The following is a 19,613-nucleotide window of genomic DNA, read 5'->3' on the forward strand; positions in this document are numbered from 1 at the left end:
TCAAAATTTCAAATCATGGATGGATAGTAGCATCACTGCACCCCAAGATGATCCAGGATTTCATGGGTTTGTTCCACATGATCTGGCTTCTGCCAAGGGGTTGATGACTGATGATAAAATAAAACCAGCTTTGTATGGACGATCGGAGACAAAGTGGTTGGTCAAATGGCATTTTGTGACAACTGACATATTGAAGATGAAATCATGCTGTTTGATTAAAATGCTCGACAACTGTTATTAAGTTTAATAATGACATTTTATGAGAGATCCCTAGTATATCTAGTAGGGGGATGAACTGTGTCGATTAGCAGATTAAATGTTAAGTGCTTTAAAGAACGAGAAACAACTGACCTCGAGTTTTCATTATAGCTGATCATACAGGGACATGGAATAAATCAAACTTTTGGCGATGATTCCGACTTTCCAAATTTTATATTTCCCCTGGTGATCCAAGATTCCATAGTTCGTTTCACATTATAATGACTTATGAGTGCGATAGCGGTCGGTTACTGACGATAACATTAAAGGGACAATTCAGTCTAAGAGAACATTAAAATTTGTACATATACCTGGAAAAAAACAGTTCTAAGGGAAATTAGATCAGTCGGTTTTACTATGATATGCCTGAAAAGCCATGGTGGTGACATGTGTGTGAAATGTTCAAACTCACTCGATGTCCGCCATTACACACTGTGGTCAAACTTCTTGTATGCCGAACCCTGTCCCTTGCTCGTAGAGTAATACAACTTTTGTCTAGAACTGCTCAAATCGCCCTGACAGTACTTGTGTTTACCTAATTAGGTGAATTGTCTTGCCTAAAAATCATTTTATCACCTTCTCAGTGGTTATGTAATGCATTTGTTTAACGTGCGTGACTTTGGCACGGGTATGGGTACAGCGTCCATATTGTACCTGCTTAATCGTATTGATCAACGATTTGATATTTCAACGATATCAATTAAAATACTTAACAATGACGTGGAATTTGTCAATATTTTATGTTTTATGTTTCATAAGAAATGTAGAACAATACATTTATGCTATAATTTACTTCTTGGTTATGTAAAAGAATTAGCCTGAGTGAATTGTCTCTTTAACTGTACTGGGACAAAGAGATTTATAACATAAATTTTGGGAACATTGGAGTGCTGTATATTTATCATGTTTTCGGACCTTTGTGCACAGGTAGATGAATGTTGGGGAAAAAAAAGGGTCGAACAGTCAGCACTGTCTTGTCGGAGAATATTGTTTTTATTTCTCTTTGTGAGGTAATCTTAGAGTATCCTATCTTCTTTTAAAAATGTCAATGCCGGTGTACCACAAGGTTCTGTCTTAGGGCCATTCCTATTTTTATTATATATTAATGACATAACTGAATGTGTAAATAGTAAAATTAAACTCTTTGCTGATGATACTTCACTTTATGAAATAATAACTGATAACCATGTAGAAATTGCAGATAATCTAACCAATGACCTAAGAAATATCAATAATTGGGCAAAGAAGTGGGACATTAATTTTAATCCTTCAAAAACAGAAACTGTACTTTTCTCAAGAAAAAGACATATATTCAATCCTGATATTTTATTTGCAGATGATATTGTAAACTCTGTTCTATTTCACAAACATTTGGGGGTCATTTTCAGTAGTGATGGTAAATGGTCCAAACATAATAATATTTATACTCAGGCCTCTAAAAGACCGAAATTACTAAAACATAATGTAGATAGAAAGAGCCTTTTAAAAATGTATACATCCTTTATAAGACCTGTTTTAGAATATGGTGATGTCATTTGGGATAATTGTACAAAACCAGAAAAAGACTTATTAAGTCTGTACAGATAGAAGCAATAAGAATTATAACAGGCCTGAGAAGAGGAACATCGCATAATAAACTTTAAACTTTATGCTGAAGTTGGACTTGATTCACTTGAATTCAGACGAAAACTCCATAAATCAATATTGATGTTTAAAATTGTAAATAATGAATCTCCTAGATATCTTACTAATTTGATTGAACCATTCTTTAATGATAATAATAATACTCCTTACATATTAAGGAATAATCGCCTGTTTAATCCCCCGCTGTTGAACTGAATGATACTCCAACAGCTTTATTCCCTCAATGCTAAGAGAATTTAATCAAACAGATATAGAACTCATATTTAATCATTCATTAGAACAATTTTTAAAAAAAGTATCAAAATAGATAATGATATTCCTACTACAGAAATTTCTAATATCTTTAAATATCATGGCGACCGTAAATACATTATTCTGTGCCAGCTACGAAACCAAGCAAGTAATTTAAACTCTGATCTTTATCACCATCATTTAAGAGAATCTCTAGCCTGTTCCTGTTATTATACCAATGAAAATTGATATCACTTTTTCTTTGACTGTAGGCACTTCTATGAACAGAGAGCAGTACTTATACAGGGAATACAGAACTTAGGTTTACCAGATAATTATAATCATTTAAACATTGAAACACTATTATATGGATGTAAATTTTGCAATAATGATATTACCAAAGATATTTTACAATGCGTAATAGAATATATCTGCCATACGAAAAGATTTGATTTCTGATAAACATATATTTTATATACATGTATCATAGCCCTCTGCATATATTAGCAAATAACAAGTAACAAGTGCCCATATCTAATTAATTGATAGTCAAAATACTATCTAGCAGTGCAATTAAACATCTAAACTATTGTATATGTTAATATTTATTTCTAATTTACCCTAAACTATCCTGGCTGGATGGATACTGAATACTGATTATCGAATATTGTGAATCATTTATAGTATAATAATTGTATAGGTAATTGAATAATCAAACTATGTACATATTAGAACCATAAATATTGGTTAACTCCAATTATATAAAAAAACTGCATTTAATCTCCTACCAAATTTTTTTTCATATTCAACTGAAGACAAAATGCTCATTTGTTGTCAGACTCTCATACATATTCCAAGGGGATGGGGCAGTGTGCATAAGCACAGGGACTTTTTGGCCTAATATCTCATGGTGTGTATGTATGCTAGTCTGTCAATAAATGTGCATGATTCTTATCCCTATCCAAAAACTACAATCATCAGGAAAATGAATTCCAAATAACTGAACTTGTTCTGAAACATTTTCTATTAAAAATAAAATTGGAGTTATCCCCCTTTAATTAGTAGTAATTGATATTATTATCACTATATTGTAACTAATTTAGTTTATATGTATATATATAAATATATGTATTAATGAATTGCAGAATGAATTCATGTTTATACTTTAAAATATGATCTGGAGAGGACTTAAATAGGCGTAGCCTGATGTCCGATCCTATTGATGTACATAATATCAATAAAATATTGTTGAAATGAAATGAAATTTCTCTTTGTGATATTGTATGCATCTTATTATTCAATATGGTCCTGTTGTGACCATTTCACTCTTGCATCACTCTAACTATATTTGATCCCCTGGGTCATGACATGTGCAATTGATAAAACTGGGAATGGTAACTCTATGCAATGGCAGGTGTCATCGATGGGGCCGAGAATATGCTCACTCTGTTCATGGCAGCTGTCGTCGGTGGAGCTGAGAAAGCTAACTCAGGGCCAAGGCAGGTGTCATGAGAGAGCCGCAAATGCTAACTCTGGACCATAGCACATGTCATTGACGTATCTGAGAATGTTAACGGGGTAATGGCAGGTGTTATCGATGGAGCTGAGAACGCTCACGGGAGAATGCTAACTCTGGACCATGTCAGGTGCTATCGATGGAGCTGAGAACGCTAATGGGAAAATGCTAAATCTTGGTCATAGTGGTTGCCATTGACAAAGCTGAAAATACGAACTGGAGAATGCTAACTCTGGGCCATGGGAGGTGTTATCAATGAAACTGAGAATGCTTAGAATACCAGATCACCTGGTTTCCCTATATACTTTTTCAAGAGTATGTCTGAAGCACATTATTTTATTCAGTACTTTGTGTCCAGTTAGTATATAGCTATGGAATTTTATTTCATGATAGCCATTATCATATATTCACTCACAGGTGCAAAAAAAAAAGAACGAAACACAACACATTTTTCTTAAAAAATTGTTTATATTGTTTATCACACCCTAATAGTGAATTAGGGTTTAAACAATGTGAGGTTTTTGAGAGTCTGTGACAGATCAACATCATCACCATCATCCTTCACATTGAGTTTGCCACTCAGGTATTTACAGTTCGCAGTGGCCGTATCTAAAGTGTCTTTATCACTGCACAGAGCATACACTACAGTGTAGGAACTGTCATCAATTGCAGGGGAGAATACTCTGGAGAAACTGCTGGATAGTTTTGTCAGAAGTGTTTCCTTGGTCTTGTCTGGGTCACACTGACACTTGCATATTAAGACACCTGAAATGGGCGGATGGAAAAACGATGAACTGGCAACGTAATTCAATATTGACATCATCTTAGAGTGGAGGATAAACAGATGTACTAGGTAATAAATGAGATGTTGTATCAAAATTGTATAGAATTAAATTCAAGAACTCATTTAGATATATATTATATCTATGTAATCTTATTATTTCCCACCAGAAAATAAGCATTAAAACTAATTGCACTAATTCTTTTTATGTTGATACTACATTGTATAACATTTGTTGTGAACGTGGAAAGTCATTACTGCTTGACCTTTTTAATAAAGGTACATTTTGTAATCTAATTTTATTGCGCTATATAATTAAATTTACAGTAATAATACTGTATATCTTTCATCCCCATCTCTACATTCTCAGGGAACATGAAAAGAATGGGTGCCTCAGTAGCCGTGATCGCTAATGCTCTGGCAGGAATCGCCAGATGCATTCAAGCGTGAGCTGCAGACCGCTCGCTTCAGTAAGGGGTATATGGTAATAGTTAAATTAATTGTTTGTTGTGTATGGTTGCATGTGCATGTTTGTATATAAATTGTAGTTAGTTTGTGTTGGTAGAGTTGGTTGTTGGATGCCATAGACACTAAACCCAGTAATCCTTTGTGGAGTGTAGCTGACTTCGCTGTACCGTCATATAGGCGGATGCTCCGAAAAATTAACGGAGGAATTTACGTTGTTACATACATTCATATGGCAGAGGATATTTTCATATTACAAATTTCCAACACTCATAAAAATTAAATCCTGATAATGCGAACGGCACATGAAGAATCTGTTTAGTCTATCATTTCCCTATAATAAGATTTAGTATACATACCATTTGGTAAAAGCAACTTTTTAACATCAGATAAAAATGAATCTTGAAGAAAATTCTCCATCGTGAGAGAAGACTTGAGATAGTCCAGATCAACTACAATGGCATCTACCACTAAATCTGAAAAGCATACAAAAATGATATTAACAAACCAGAAAACACAAAGTCACAAACATATCATTTCTACATAAATACCAAGTCTTCTACTTCTGGAAACTCTTCCATCTACATGTTTGAAGGACTTCTAAGATGATTTCTTAGCTTAGAAGAGTGTAAATCGAGTTGGCCTTTAGACAAAAGGGCAGTGGAAATCATTTGAGATGTAGCAACAAAATTACTTCTAGGGACAGGTGTGGTCATTGAATTGAATGAATAGTAATACCATATTTGCTATAATTAGCACCCTTTCCCTTTTCTGAAAAAGATTTGAAGTTGTATAAAAACTTCCATCCCATGGATTTAACAATGTTTTACAACATGTGATTCCTCTAATATCAGCATTGTATCCCATATTACATGAATTTGCAAGTCATATGAATCACGACATAATAATGCATCTCAAAGGATAAAAGGCATATTTATATTTACTATAACAGATTAATTTACCAAGAGTACAGAAAGATTTAGAATACGGCTAATTGTTTTCATCCACAACTTACATTTTAGTCCACTAATAAGCCCCCCCATTGTAACAATTGTTTTAGCTAACCTAGGAGCTAATTTATTACGGTGAATACAGTACAAAAACTTTCAGCCATTAAAGGTAAAAGCCTACCCTGTTTAGCAGTGGTGCTGATGAATGAAGAGGGACCGTCTGTAACACCTGTCATGTTCTTGTCAGGTGAGAAGCCAAACCAGTCAGTGGCCACTTGCTGTATCACAGCATCAGGAAACACAACAGTTAGAGCCATCTGTAAAATAATATAGTTAATTAGAATCAGTAATAGTATTTGTAATGTTAAGCAAAGCCAGTTAATTGGATTTACATATACATTTTGAATAATTATAAATTAATTTTTGCATACTGGCTATTAAAAAAATTTAAAAGCAATATCAAATATGATTTTCCTGAAAATTATGTGCTACAAACCAATATTATAAATACAGAAGAGATTACAATTTCCAAGAAGCGTTAAAATAGAAAAAGATATTTTTAATCTAGAAAATGACTTTTTCAAATAGACCATTGGTCTGTTCACATTCAGAGGTTGTGGTAGTCCAAATTGGCTAAGTTGTTACACATTCCAACTGTCCCTCACCTCTGGGTCGGGAGTTGTTAGGTACTGACCATACAAGTGTAGTTGTAATTTAACTTTCTTTTGTGATTTCCATATTTGCGAAATTCAATATTTCATAGAATATTAATAATGTAAATGTGAATTCGTAGACATAATTTTTTTGCAAATTTACTTTGATTGCGAAATTTGCGTAAAGTAAATTGCACCATGAAAGAAAGTTGGTCTACAGTATACCGATAAGTTGTAATTTTCATTTATCTATTTATTTATTTTTTGTTGTTCATAGGACATAAAGAATTTCACATTAAGGTGTGTTGATATGCCACATATTAAAATTACAAATATATAATTTCAAGGGAGATAATTTTGAGACACAACTGTACCTTTGGAAACGTATGATGCAATACAACAGAAAGGCCTGCGTTACTCCATTCTATCACCAACACTTTACAGTCTGATAAATAACAATCTGTAAGAGAAACGTTTAAAGATATAGCATCATCTACTATAGCTAAGTCATAAACACTTAATATGCCAATGACTAGCGAATATACACTGATATTGATTGGTATTCGACATATTTGCCCCCCACCTCTTTTTTGTTTTGTTTCAGTCTTATCATTAATAGATTCTAAGAATAATGAGTTTATTAATAAACAAAATTCTGGTTACCTGGACTCATTTATTCTTACGAAAACAGAAAATTTAAAATATATTATTACACCAGGTATTTTACCTTTTTAGATAGTTTACCTTTAGCTTGACCAGTCTTTCCTGTAACAAATGACAGGCCAGTCACCATGGCCCTCAGATAATCACAATCCACGCAGGACTTGTCCAAAATAAACCTTCCAGTTTCTTTGGATTTCTGTTTTCCTTTTTTCTGCTTCTTTTCTAAACAGGAAAAGACTTGAAATGTAAAATACATTTGCCAAAAACTAATCTTCCAAATTAAAATATATAAATAAACAAGCACATGATGCATGACCATATAGCGATACATTGTACAGTAGTTTTTAAAGTTTTTTGAGAGACAGTATTTGCTTTCTGAATGTTTTATTGAAATAATACATACAATTTATACATTTTTTTTTAATTTTATAAATTTTTAAACACGAAGGCATTGGTTCACATTAGCTGATTAGTTTAAGCAACATATCTCTTTTTTTTTTTTTAATTCCTTTTCTTATTTAAAGTCTTAACGGCATTTTTTATTGAAGAAAATTACCAGTTATACAGTATGTAAATCACAGTTTAAGAAAAACACCCTTTTTCATCAGTTTGATCAGTGCATATGTAACGTAAATGACATTAAAGCATATATTTAATACCTGGCTTAAGAGTAGCCTCACAATAGGGGAGATTATCAGTAAACACAAGTCTGCGTCTGTATTGACCAGGGTCAGTAACCACATCCTCAACTACAAGCTCCCCGAGGGTAGGACTGGTGCCTGTATACCGGACGGTCCTGTTACCCTTATGGTCCCCCAGGGATAGGTAGGGCACCTGTATAAGATAGTAGTATATAGCAGTGTATAGAAATGTATATATACAGCTGGGACATGACCTAGATCTGGATCTCAACAAATGCTACATGCATATGTATATGGAAACTGGGTTGGAAATATCTGTCTTGTCATGTAAATGCAAGACAGTTGAAATAAATTATGGATGCATTAAGGAATTGAAGTGTTGAATTCATTCTAGAATTGTACAAGACTGCAAAAATGTGAGTTATTAGGGATTTATAATAGTTCCTTAATCTATGTACATCAAGGGCCAGACATTTAGTAATAGATAACACTTAATTTAAGTCAAACATACAAACAGGTACCTGTGATCCAGACTTGAAGTTTGGTGGTGCGAGTTCGAGGACATGGGGAGATAACTCTGACTTTATAGCATCCAATGTTTCATATGTGTGTGCACGGTTGAGCGTGACCACTACCAATCTACAGAAGCCCGCCGACTGAGAGAGTTTCTGTCTGCCTTCATCTGTACTAAACATCCATTCAATTTCTCTGTAACAAACCAATATCCAGCAATCCAGCAATCAATTAATCACATCAGATTTAAAATTAAAAAAATGAAAAAAAATATGTATTGAATTTTTTCTTTGCTCTCATCAGTAATAAACACTATATTTAATATCACATCAGGTTTTTTTTCAAGCTCCTCTTTCTTTTCTTTTTTTCTTATATTTTTTCTTTCTCTATTTCATGTTTTCTAGAAATCATTTATTAGCTACAATGTATATGTACAAACAAATATAAATAATTTTGTTCTGATTTCATATTAAATCAAAGCAGGCTGAGGCTAGCTGCAATGAGATGGTAAATATTCAATTTCATGACAAGCTAATGACAAAGAAAATGATAAGATCAAGAAACTTACCTGCCCTCAGGTACAATAAATATGCCAAATTTGTTTGTAAATTTCTGGTCAGCACTGTCTACTATGAAGAGAGTGTATCGTGGGGCGCTGGAAACTTCACTGTATAAACTTAGAGATACCTGCTCTCCAACCAACTCCCTATAGACAAGACAAAATGATTTATGTCCTGAATAGATTACCTGGTACAAATTAAAAGATTCTAATAAAATGATTGACTGCAGAATACCAGTTCAATTTGTTTAAAGTGATAATCCTTCTAGTTTTGTCTAGTTTTGACAACTGTGTGTTAAAATGTTCAGAAAATTTTAAGTGATGAAAATACCAGGTACAAAAATACTACAAATCAATTTGTAAAAGAATAAAAAAAGAAGAAAATAATATGTGGTTTATTCATATTTTCAGTCTGTATTAAAGATGCTCCACCGCTGACAAATAGTATTTTTTCTCTATCAAAAACAGGAGCAGACAATTTAGTATTTTACATCAGTTACAAAAGTTACTTACTTAACATCATTATCACCATTGAAAAATTTGAGCTTTTAATTTTACTTCAAGTTAACAAAATTAAAAATAATAAAATTACATCTTGAAAAAATTCTGGGGCGCTATGTCCTATGATATATGGAATGAAATACTCCCAGGTTAATTAGACATATATACATTATACACAATTAAACATTAATTATTGTTCAAATGACGAGTATCGTTTATGCTATGTCGGCAGTGGAGCATCTTCAAAGATTGAATTTCAAGATAAATGAGCTTATATCCTCACCAAATGGAAGAGGAACACTTATTACCTAGTTATTAACCATCAAACATTATAATAATGTGTATAGTACCTTTTCTTAATCTGCTGCCTCATGATAGCATAGTACTGCATCTCTTTTAGGACAGTATGTATTTTATCTGTGGACTCCATTCTCTCCACCTTGTCATCACTGGCCCCTACCTCCAGGATCTGAATGACACATGTTAGATAATGTTCACAATTAATCCTCTAATGGCTTTATTAAATAACTAAATTAATTTTCACAGCACATAGTCATTCAGATCCCCCGCCAATGGAGATATCAAAGCTGAAGTAAGTTTGATTGTGGAGACTTATGTGTATGAAAAAAAACCCAGGAAAAAGGAAGTTGAACTAAAGAAAGATGGAGTATAATTCAAGCAGAGCGAGGCTGCAATTGTTGAATCAGGTATACAGCCTTGACATTTATATTAGACTATATACACAAAGATGGGTGGAGTTTTGCAAAGTAACATTTACCATTTACCATGATATTTTCAGCAATGTTTCCATGGTAACGGAAAAAGTGCAAAAAATGAAAACCTAAAAATAGCAAAAGGTACTACTAGACCATAAAAAGAATGTGTCTATGAAGTTTCGTGGAAATATCTCTGCTGGTTTTAGAGTTATGCTCCGGAAATGAACCTGCTACAAAAATATAATATTTTCAGCAATGTTTCTATGGTTACAGAAAAAAGCACAAAAAGTGAAAACCTAAAAATATCAAAAGGCACTACTAGACCATAAAGACTAATGTGCCTATGGAGTTCCGTGCATATATCTCAACCGGTTTTCCAGTTATGCTGCGGAAACGAACCTGGTACAAAAATATGATATTTTCAGCAATGTTTCCATGGTTACGGAAAAAGTGCAAAAAATGAAAACCTAAAAATAGCAAAAGGCACTACTAGACCATAAGAACAATGTGTCTATGAAGTTTCGTGGAAATATCTCTGCTGGTTTTAGAGTTGTGCTCCGGAAACGATTCTTACACAAAAATCTGCCATTTTCAGCAATGTTTCCATGGTTACAGAAAAAAGTACAAAATGTGAAAACCTTAAAATAGCAAAAGGCACTACTAGACCATAAGACCAATGTGTCGCAGAAGTTTCGTGGAAATATCTCTTCTGGTTTAAGAGTTATGCTCCGGAAACGAACCTGGTACGAAAATATGATATTTTCAGCAATGTTTCCATGGTTACGGAAAAAGTGCAAAAAATGAAAACCTAAAAATAGCAAAAGGCACTACTAGACTATAAGACCAATGTGTGAATGAAGTTTCGTGGAAATATCTCTACTGGTTTTAGAGTTATGCTCCGGAAACCATTCGTACGGACGGACGGACAGACGGACGGACGGACGGACGGACGGACGGACGGACGGACGGAACCCATTTGTATATCCCCCGCCAACTTCGTTGGGCGGGGGATTAAATAACTAAATTAATTTTCACAGCAGTATAGTTTCACATTAAAGTGCCAATCAACATATTTACTGTTAGAGATTAAATTTTTCTATTTACAATTAAAATACTCTTTTGTACTAGCAGCAGAATTCTTTGTAGCAATATATTTTTGCAAATTCTAATATCACATAATAATTTAATAACATGCGAAAAAGGCATTTGTTTACAGTTTCGACAAGTTAAAGAACTAAGGTTTTCTGGTCTCACACGGTACTAATCGTACCAGCTATAAGAAATACATTTGCTGTAGCATGTATTATGAAACAAGATTTCACAAAATTCATATTTCCACATTAAAAACAAAGCAAATTAAGATAAACAACAAAATGTACAAAAGAAATTAAGAATATATTAGAAATTCAAAATCATTATTATCAAGTGACATTAACAGTCATGAATCTGTTATTTCAAATTACTACCTGCTTCATATTTGGAAGTTTCTTAAATTTTGTAAGGATTACAGCAAATACAGGCATGTTGAATTCCTTGTCTTTGTTCTCCGAGTCCTCAGTATTGACTTTGTGAACCCGAATTGGCCATCCTCTGAAATGAAAACAGGTATAGTGCTTTGAAATAATTTAAATTACATTGTACATGTTACATGTTAAAGGCAAACTACTTTTCCCAACTGCTTGTAATTTTTAAAATGGGAATATAAAACAAGAGTGATAATTTCTAGAGTCGCAAAATTTATAAGTTTACCATCAATACTACACTTATCATCACCTCCTGAACAATTGAATTAAAATAAATCAAATGCTGTCACTTTGTTTCTTGCTGTCGTCCTAATTACCGCATGTTAGTATATATGTAACTATCACTGCGCTAGACGGCAAAACAGCGAAATGAATCTTCCCTGTTGACATAGATCACACAGACATATTTGTTTGGTGTTGTAACCTCTTTGGCCATTGATATATATTTTCTAATGTTTTTATTGGTTTAGGAACTTTTTCAATTTGATATATAAACAAAATCTGGCAAATGCCCAATATAGGTCTTTCACTGAACTAACAATAACCCAGATATAGAAGGTTATTGATTGATTTGAAAGACACATTAGCCACACTGCCAATGCAATTAAGTCCCTTAAACAAAAAGACCTAATATCAATAAAACTTGTGTGCATAACTTGATATAAAAGGTCTGCTTTCAAAATATTGCTACAAGTATTATTTCAATAAATGAAATGCTACTTCTCCAGGTAGCTTGAATTTGCAATATATTTTCATAAATGAAATATAATTAATTAACTAACATGTTCGGGAAGAATTTCAGGACTTTGTTCATGATGTGATCCTGCAGCAGTGAGATACAGATGTACCGTCCCCCTTGTTTTAGAACCCGTCCTATTTCTGTAAACATGGCATCAATATCAGCCACAACTTCTGTACTGTCGTCCACCATGAGGGCATCCAGTGTCCCTTTGTCTAGGACAACAGCAAACTCACCATCGGCAAAATCTGTCTGCAAAATGGAAATAGTTCTAAAAATTATTATTAATTAAAATGGTAAGCTGTAGAAAAATCATTCCATGACATCTTTCTTTAATTATCAGATATTTAAAATGAATAGCAGCAATTGTTTTCTTGTTACAAGTTTTTTTTATAGAATTTTATAAGACAAGAAATTGACAACACTTATTTCATAAATCTGATAAGCCCCAGTACATACTGTATACGTATAGTCCCTCCATTCTGTGAAAATCATAAAAGTGCATTAATTGACATGAAGATTTTGTATTTACTTTTTATGATAAGGGCATATAAACAGACCATTTGATAGATTGGATTTGAAAGAGAAACAGTTGAAGTCAAACTCAACTATGATAAATGTACAGGTGCCGCTTAAAATTAATTCAAATTACGTTTTTGACATCCATTTTAAGAAACTTCATGTCCGGGCGACTTTGCCTGTTCTTTTCTGTCATTTGGCGGATGACTGTGTCACTGATGTCGATGTTGACAATGTTGTGGTAGCCAACATCGTAGAGGTTTTCACTGAGCTGAGAATTACCACATCCAACCATCAGCAGTTTATCGGCTGGCTTGATATATTTGTGGAGAATTCCACACAACTCCGGGTACTCTCCATACCTAAAACAGACCATTACCAGTATGTATTCAAATGATGGATTACATGTATATCCAATCTAGATCTTCTAACAATTGTTTTTAAAGTACCTGTAAAGTAAACAAGAGGCCTATCTTGAGCATAATGCTGCATCAAATAGTATTTAAAATATGACTATTGGTATATGAAGATATATATACAGTCTTTTCATTATAAAAGATTATCATATACTCTACTTTATGTACAAAATGTCAGCTGTGTAATTTCCCTGATGACGGTCTGCCTTTAAGCAGAAACATTTTGGCAACCAGCTGTATCAGATGAAACCAGAATATACTATTTGGAACCTGGCTCAGGAATTGCTTTTTCTTTCTTTCTTATAGTTTCATGTTTGTAGACCACATTGTACATTCTAAATAAAAATCAAGATGTTTTTCTAAACAGAAATTGAAATATTTAAGCTGTAAAGCAGGTTCTTATAAAAAGGGAACACTAAAGAACAATATCTAAACTTTTCCATTGATTTCAATTAAAAAATGAAAATTAGAAACACAAATATTTATAAATATATATATATTTTTTTTTATGAAGAAAGTAGAAACAAACCACTCAAATGCTTTAGTTCCTCTCTTTTGGAAAAACTGGTCCCAGTATTGAGGAGAGTGGAATTCACTGTGGTTCCTGGGTAGGAGATTCATCCTATACAATGTATATGGACCAGACCTTGAGACCTACATGTATATATGTTACCCTAAGGCTTCAGGTAACACATCAGACAGAGAGTGTCATCATTATCACTGAAACCAAAACGAACATATCATGCATACAAACTTTTAATACACTATAATTCACAGAGAGTGAGTGAATAGTAATATGTTACATAATATTCAAAGGCAAATTGAAGGAGATGTCTTTTTGCATCTGGAAAATAAAACAAGAGGCCCATGGGCCTTAACGGTCATCTGACTCATGGCACAAAACAACAAAGTCACAGTATAAAGTATTGGTTAACGATTAATATAAACAATACAAGGAACTCCCTAGTTGAATATGTAAGTTTCTGAAAAAGGTAAATGTCATTTGTTGAACAAACTTGGTAGCCCTTCATCCAAATATGGTCGAAACCCATTCAAGGATTAATATAAGGAGGAGTCAGATTTTAAAGCCATTTCAGCAAAGCTCCCATTTTGGACCTCGGTCATACTATCCCCATGGGTCTTACCTCGGTCCTTTATAAAATATGATTGTCCTTACCTAAAGTTCCCCCTTCTGAATCAATTAAAACCACTATAGACCAATTTTCATTGAGATCGGAGACTGAAACCTTAAAACAGGAAGTGGGCCAGCGGCCATCTTGGAATACCAAAATCTTTACGAAAATGTTTGCATGTTGTTCGGCATCAATTAAAACCCCTATAGACCAATTTTCATTGAGATCGGAGACTGAAACCTTAAAACAGGAAGTGGGCCAGCGACCATCTTGGAATACCAAAATCTTTACGAAAATGTTTGCATGTTGTTCAGCATCAATTAAAACCCCTATAGACCAATTTTCATTGAGATCGGAGACTGAAACCTTAAAACAGGAACAGTGGCATCTTGGAATACCAAATCTTTACGAAAATGTTGTTCGGGACCAATTTTCATCGAGACTGAAACCTTAAAACAGGAAGTGGCCAGCGGCCATCTTGGAATACCAAAATCTTTACGAAAATGTTTGCATGTTGTTCGGCATCAATTAAAACCCCTATAGACCAATTTTTATTGAGATCGGAGACTGAAACCTTAAAACAGGAAGTGAGCCAGCTAAAATTAAGAAAATTTGCCCTTTTGGGGCCCCACCCCTCAGTTCCTAGGGTTCAGACCAGACTCATTTATATAAAATATAATTGAATATAGAAGGAGGAGTAGGACTTTAAAGCTAAAATTAAGAAAATTTCCCCATTTGGGGCCCCACCCCTCAGCCCCTAGGGGTTGGACCACGCTCATTTACATCAAATATGATTATCCTTCCCCAATAATGTTTTACACTAAATATAGATGAAATCCATCCAAGGATGAAGGAGGAGTAGGATTTTAAAGCTAAAATTAAGAAAATTTCCCCATTTGGGGCCCCACCTCTCAGCCCCTAGGGGTTGGACCACGCTCATTTACATCAAATATGATTATCCTTCCCCAATAATGTTTTACACTAAATATAGATGAAATCCATCCAAGGATGAAGGAGGAGTAGGATTTTAAAGCTAAAATTAAGAAAATTTGCCCTTTGGGGGCCCCACCCCTCAGCCCCTAGGGGTTGGACCACGCTCATTTATATAAAATATGATTGTCCGTCCCAAATAATGTTTCACACCAAATATGGATGAAATCCATCCAAGGATGAAGGAGAAGTAGGATTTTAAAGCTAAAATTAAGAAAATTTGCCTTTTTGGGGCCCTACCCCTCAGCCCCTAGGGGTCGGACCAGGCTCATTTATATAAAATATGATTGTCCATCCCAAATGATGTTTCACACCAAATATGGATGAAATCCATCCAAGGATGAAGTAGGAGTAGGTTTTTAAAGCTAAAATTAAGAAAATTTGCCCTTTTGAGGCCCCACCATTCAGCCCCTAGGGGTCGGACCAAGCTCATTTATATAAAATATGATTGTCCTTCATCAATAATGTTTCACACCAAATATGGATGAAATCCATCCAAGGATGAAGGAGGAGTAGGATTTTAAAGCTTAAAATAAGAAAATTCGCCCTTTTGGGGCCCCACCCCTCAGCCCCTAGGGGTCACACCTATCTCAAATATATAAAATATGAATGTCCTTACCTAATGATGTTTCACACTAAATATGGATGAAATCCATCCAAGGATGAAGGAGGAGTAGGATTTTAAAGCTAAAATAAGAAAATTTGCCCTTTTGGGGCCCCACCCCTCAGCCCCTAGGGGTCGGACCAGGCTCATTTATATAAAATATGATTGTCCTTCCCCAATGATGTTTCAAACCAAATATGGATGAAATCCATCCAAGGATGAAGGAGGAGTAGGATTTTAAAGCTAAAATTAAGAAAATTTGCCCTTTTGTGGCCCCGCCCCTCTGACCCTAGGGGTCGGACCAGGCTCATTTATATAAAATATGATTGTCCTTCATCAATAATGTTTCACACCAAATATGGATGAAATCCATCCAAGGATGAAGGAGGAGTAGGATTTTAAAGCTTAAAATAAGAAAATTCGCCCTTTTGGGGCCCCACCCCTCAGCCCCTAGGGGTCACACCTATCTCAAATATATAAAATATGAATGTCCTTACCTAATGATGTTTCACACTAAATATGGATGAAATCCATCCAAGGATGAAGGAGGAGTAGGATTTTAAAGCTAAAATAAGAAAATTTGCCCTTTTGGGCCCCACCCCTCAGCCCCTAGGGGTCGGACCAGGCTCATTTATATAAAATATGATTGTCCTTCCCCAATGATGTTTCAAACCAAATATGGATGAAATCCATCCAAGGATGAAGGAGGAGTAGGATTTTAAAGCTTAAAATTAAGAAAATTTGCCCTTTTGGTGCCCCACCCCTCAGCCCCTAGGGGTCGGACCAGGCTCATTTATATAAAATATGATTGTCCTTCCTTAATGATGCTTCAAACCAAATATGGATGAAATCCATCAAAGGATGAAGGAGGAGTAGGCTTTTGTATAAATAGTCTTACGCACGACGCACGGCGCACGGCGGACGGCGGACGGCGCACGGCGCACGGCGCACGACGACGGACGAAACACGATGACAATAGGTCATCCTGACCTTCGGTCAGATGACCTAATAAAATAGAAATGTTTTCGAGTTTTAATGAAAAAGGAAACTGAGGAGAAATAGAATATTTCATCAATCTCTTTCATCTAGCTATAATAATATAGCTGATGATTGTATTGGACTTTCATTTTCATTTAATGACAGATTTCTAGTACAGGATAACATATCCTAGCTCTACACCAGACTTAAATTCTGTACATACTTTATGAATACAGTTATTGACTATGATTATTGATTAATGATTGTTAAAACTCTGAAATGAAAGCCCTGCAATAGAATAGTTGATTTTTACTTACCAGTGTGCTAAATGCCTATGCCTGATGTTCAGTAATAATGATGTACATGTGTAGATAAATACCCGCTACTATACAGTTCAATTTATAAGCTTATCTCAATTCTCAATATTAATGGTTGTTTAAATGGTGTGGGGGACACTGTTAACAGGGATTTAAATGATGTATATATAAACATGCACTTGTATAAAAATACCTAGTCTCAAACATCTGAGTTGAACTGTGATAAAATAATGTACAAATCAAGTTCCATATAACTGAAAAATCTCTGTACCATTTTAGATAATTACATATAACATGTATTACTATATTTTGTATGTGTATGATCCAGTGTAGAGGATTACTAAATCCTGTTCGGGGGGGAAAAAACATGTGCAACTTAAATTAATGGTATTGCATAATTTCTGTAATAGCGTAAAGCTGATGATTGTATAATGACAATTATTACTGTCAACTTAAACTGATTACCATATAAAATATAATTTAAACTTATTCCTTGGGGAGTAGTAGTCCAGGGTTTACTTTCACTGACATTTATGTTAAGCCCTGGCCCAGATTTATCGAAACAAAAGTGATGACATAAGTCAAAACTTAAGTTATTTCTAATATGTAATCTATGTTAATATATTTAGACTTGAGTTCATTTTTGACTTTACGTTTATTTCGAGATATCGGAGCCTGGACTGTCTCATAGTAAAACTGGAGGCAGCTCATGAGAAACAAGAGATCCCAGAGGGATCTTGGCGCCCACCAAAGAATGATCTATGTCTGACAATGGAAAGAGGGATCTTTTCTCTGCTTTTCAAACTTTTGCAAACATACTATATATAAAATTTGAGACAGATCGCTTCAGTACTTCCTGAGAAACAGCAGTAACAAACTTCAACTATCAAAATCCAAGATGGCTCCTTGGCGGCCATCTTGATGATTGATCGGTCCCAAATCGAAATATGCACAACTAGGGCCCTAGGGGAACCTATATATGAAATTTGAGACAGATTCATTCAATACTTTCTGAGAAATAGCGATAACAATCTTAACTATCAAAATCCAAGATGGCAGCCTGGCGGCCATTTTGTTGACCGATCGATCCAAAAACGCATTATGTACAACTAGAGCCCTAGGGGCACCTACATATGAAATTTGAGAAAGATCCCTTCAGTACTTTGTGAGATATAGCGATAACAATCTTTAACTATCAAAATCCAAGATGGCTGCCTGGCGGCCATCCTGTTGACCGATCGGTCCCAAAACGCAACATGCACAACTAGGACCCTAGGGGAACCTATATATAAAATTTGAGACAGATCCCTTCAGTACTTTCTGAGAAATAGCGATAACAAACTTTAACTATCAAAATCCAAGATGGCTGCCTGGCGGCCATCTTGTTGACCGATTGGTCCCAAAATGCAATATGCACAACTAGGGCCCTAGGGGAACCTACATATGAAATTTGAGACAGATCCCTTCAGTACTTTCTGAGAAATAGCGATAACAAACTTTAAGTATCAAAATCCAAGATGGCTGCCTGGCGGCCATCTTGTTGACCGATTGGTCCCAAAATTCAATATGCACAACTAGGGCCCTAGGGGAACCTACATATGAAATACGAGACAGATCCCTTCAGTACTTTCTGAGAAATAGCGATAACAAGAATTGTTAACGGACGGACGGACGGACGGACGGAAGGACGGACGGACGGACGGACGGACGGAAGGACGGACGGAAGGACGGACGACGGACCACGGACAAAAAGCGATTTGAATAGCCCACCATCTGATGATGGTGGGAGAAAAAAACTGACCAATCACAGGCCTTCAGAGACTAATTTACTTTAAAGATTACAAAGAGAAAGAGAGAGAGCAACAACCGAACTTCATAGCAACACAGTCCATTATTTGATTATTTTGATGTACAACAAAGAATCAAATTAAGCTGAATTATACCTGTGTCTGATGTTATGTAAGTTGCCTTCGGTTTAGTGGTAAATGTAACGTCAGTGATAGTAACCCCTGGTGGATTGAGGATGAAAATCCATGAACTTTACTTAATACGGAGTAAACGTTTCAGGGACTGATCATGAGTATGTAACTATATATGTTATATATAAATGCCAGTTGGAATCTAAATACTTACCACTGTAATTGTGTACATTATCGGTTTTGTATAACACGTGGGTATAGCCTTACAGATCAAGCGTCCAAAAGACATCGACTTTGTAAATCAATGGGCGCATTCGATTCAATTGACTAAAAAATTATAAGTACTTCAACTTTTAAAAAATGCCATATATAGCTACTTTTATC

General features: G+C 34.8%; 1 protein-coding gene across 1 annotated transcript; it reads right to left on the reverse strand.

Moving 5' to 3' along the window:
* Window positions 1-4,097: 4,097 nt before the first annotated feature.
* Window positions 4,098-19,520, reverse strand: LOC138321481 (eEF1A lysine and N-terminal methyltransferase-like). Its single transcript, XM_069265207.1, has 14 exons — window positions 19,444-19,520; window positions 13,818-14,008; window positions 13,006-13,234; window positions 12,397-12,605; window positions 11,558-11,681; window positions 9,726-9,844; window positions 8,884-9,021; window positions 8,324-8,510; window positions 7,821-7,995; window positions 7,243-7,383; window positions 6,873-6,958; window positions 6,027-6,162; window positions 5,255-5,371; window positions 4,098-4,414 (listed from the first exon to the last, which is right to left on the reverse strand). Exons 2-14 carry the CDS (start codon window positions 13,907-13,909, stop codon window positions 4,146-4,148), a joined length of 2,022 nt encoding a protein of 673 aa, XP_069121308.1. The 5' UTR covers window positions 13,910-14,008; window positions 19,444-19,520; the 3' UTR covers window positions 4,098-4,145.
* Window positions 19,521-19,613: the final 93 nt, after the last annotated feature.

This window comes from Argopecten irradians, chromosome 4 (assembly GCF_041381155.1).
Source record: "Argopecten irradians isolate NY chromosome 4, Ai_NY, whole genome shotgun sequence".
In the NCBI taxonomy this organism is placed as follows: Eukaryota; Metazoa; Mollusca; class Bivalvia; order Pectinida; family Pectinidae; genus Argopecten; species Argopecten irradians.

What these genes read in the sequence shown, in the direction of transcription:
- LOC138321481 (XM_069265207.1), bottom strand. Translation starts at nt 13,909, where the DNA reads ATGAATCTCCTACCCAGGAACCACAGTGAATTCCACTCTCCTCAATAC. An exon ending in GGAACTAAAGCATTTGAGTG is followed by an intron (nt 13,235 to 13,817) that starts GTTTGTTTCTAC and finishes GGTCTGTTTTAG; the next exon opens with GTATGGAGAGTACCCGGAGT. An exon ending in AAAGACTGGTCAAGCTAAAG is followed by an intron (nt 6,959 to 7,242) that starts GTAAACTATCTA and finishes TTTCTCTTACAG; the next exon opens with ATTGTTATTTATCAGACTGT.